Source organism: Eurypyga helias, unplaced genomic scaffold (genome assembly GCF_000690775.1).
Source record: "Eurypyga helias isolate BGI_N326 unplaced genomic scaffold, ASM69077v1 scaffold46476, whole genome shotgun sequence".
Taxonomy (NCBI): domain Eukaryota; kingdom Metazoa; phylum Chordata; class Aves; order Eurypygiformes; family Eurypygidae; genus Eurypyga; species Eurypyga helias.
The window spans coordinates 811-1,685 of NW_010259363.1; the positions used below are offsets into that span (position 1 = coordinate 811).

General features: G+C 61.5%; 1 protein-coding gene across 1 annotated transcript in view; it reads right to left on the reverse strand.

Moving 5' to 3' along the window:
- LOC104511864 (ras/Rap GTPase-activating protein SynGAP-like) overlaps positions 1 to 493 on the reverse strand; it is a gene marked incomplete at its 3' end in the record, with an annotated part of 1,259 nt that extends 766 nt beyond the window's left edge. Inside the window, exon 1 of the mRNA XM_010154644.1 lies at positions 353 to 493. Within this exon, the coding sequence (XP_010152946.1) occupies positions 353 to 482 (130 nt within the window). The remainder of the gene's footprint in view (positions 1 to 352) is intronic.
- Between the last annotated feature and the right edge of the window lie 382 nt (positions 494 to 875).

Genomic DNA, 875 nt, shown 5'->3' on the forward strand with positions numbered 1-875 from the left:
CCATGGCCGTGAGAGGGGACCACCCAAGTGTCCCATGGCCGTGAGGAGGGACCCCCCAACCGCCCCACGGCTACGCCCATCAGGACCTGCCTACGAGCACGGCCTGAGGACCCCCAAGTCGTACCCTGACAGGGACATGGCCATGAGAGGGGACCACACAACCGCCCCCCGACAATGCCCGTGAGGACGTAGCCATGTGTGGGGACCACCCACCATCCCACGGCCATGCCAACGAGGACATGACCTAACGTGGGGACCACCCACTGTCCCATGGTCACACCACTGGGGCTCTGGCCATGACGGGGACCCCTGGCCGTGATAGGGACCCTGCCCCAGTGCCGGTGGAGCTCACCAATGGCATCCTTGAGGTATTTCTGGCCGATGAGTTTCAGGTACTCCTCTATGGCTTTCGTGGCGAGGGTGTTTTCCCGGAAGATCAGGTGCTCCCGGTCCATGAAGCGATCCACCTCCGTCATGGCCATGTCCGACAGGAAGTCCTGCCCACGGCCGTCAGGGCAGCCCAATGCCTGCCTGCCCCCAGACTGGCGCAGCCCACCCTCTGCACGGCCTTGTGTCCTGCCTCCATCTGCTCTCCCTCCCTCCCTCTTCCATCCTCCACCCATCTGTCCTCTATCCCTTCTCCATCTATCCAACCTTCCATCCACCCCCAGGCCCGTTCTCTTCCATTCCCCTCTCCACCATCCATGTTCCTGTCCTCCATCCAACCTTCCATCTGTCTGTCCATCCTGCTCCATCCACCCTCCATCCTCCTTCCACCCTCCATCCATCCATGCATCCGCCACCTGTCCTCCAACCCTTCTCCATCCATTTTCCTGACCTGTCATTCATACTCCATCCATCCATCCACCTATCCA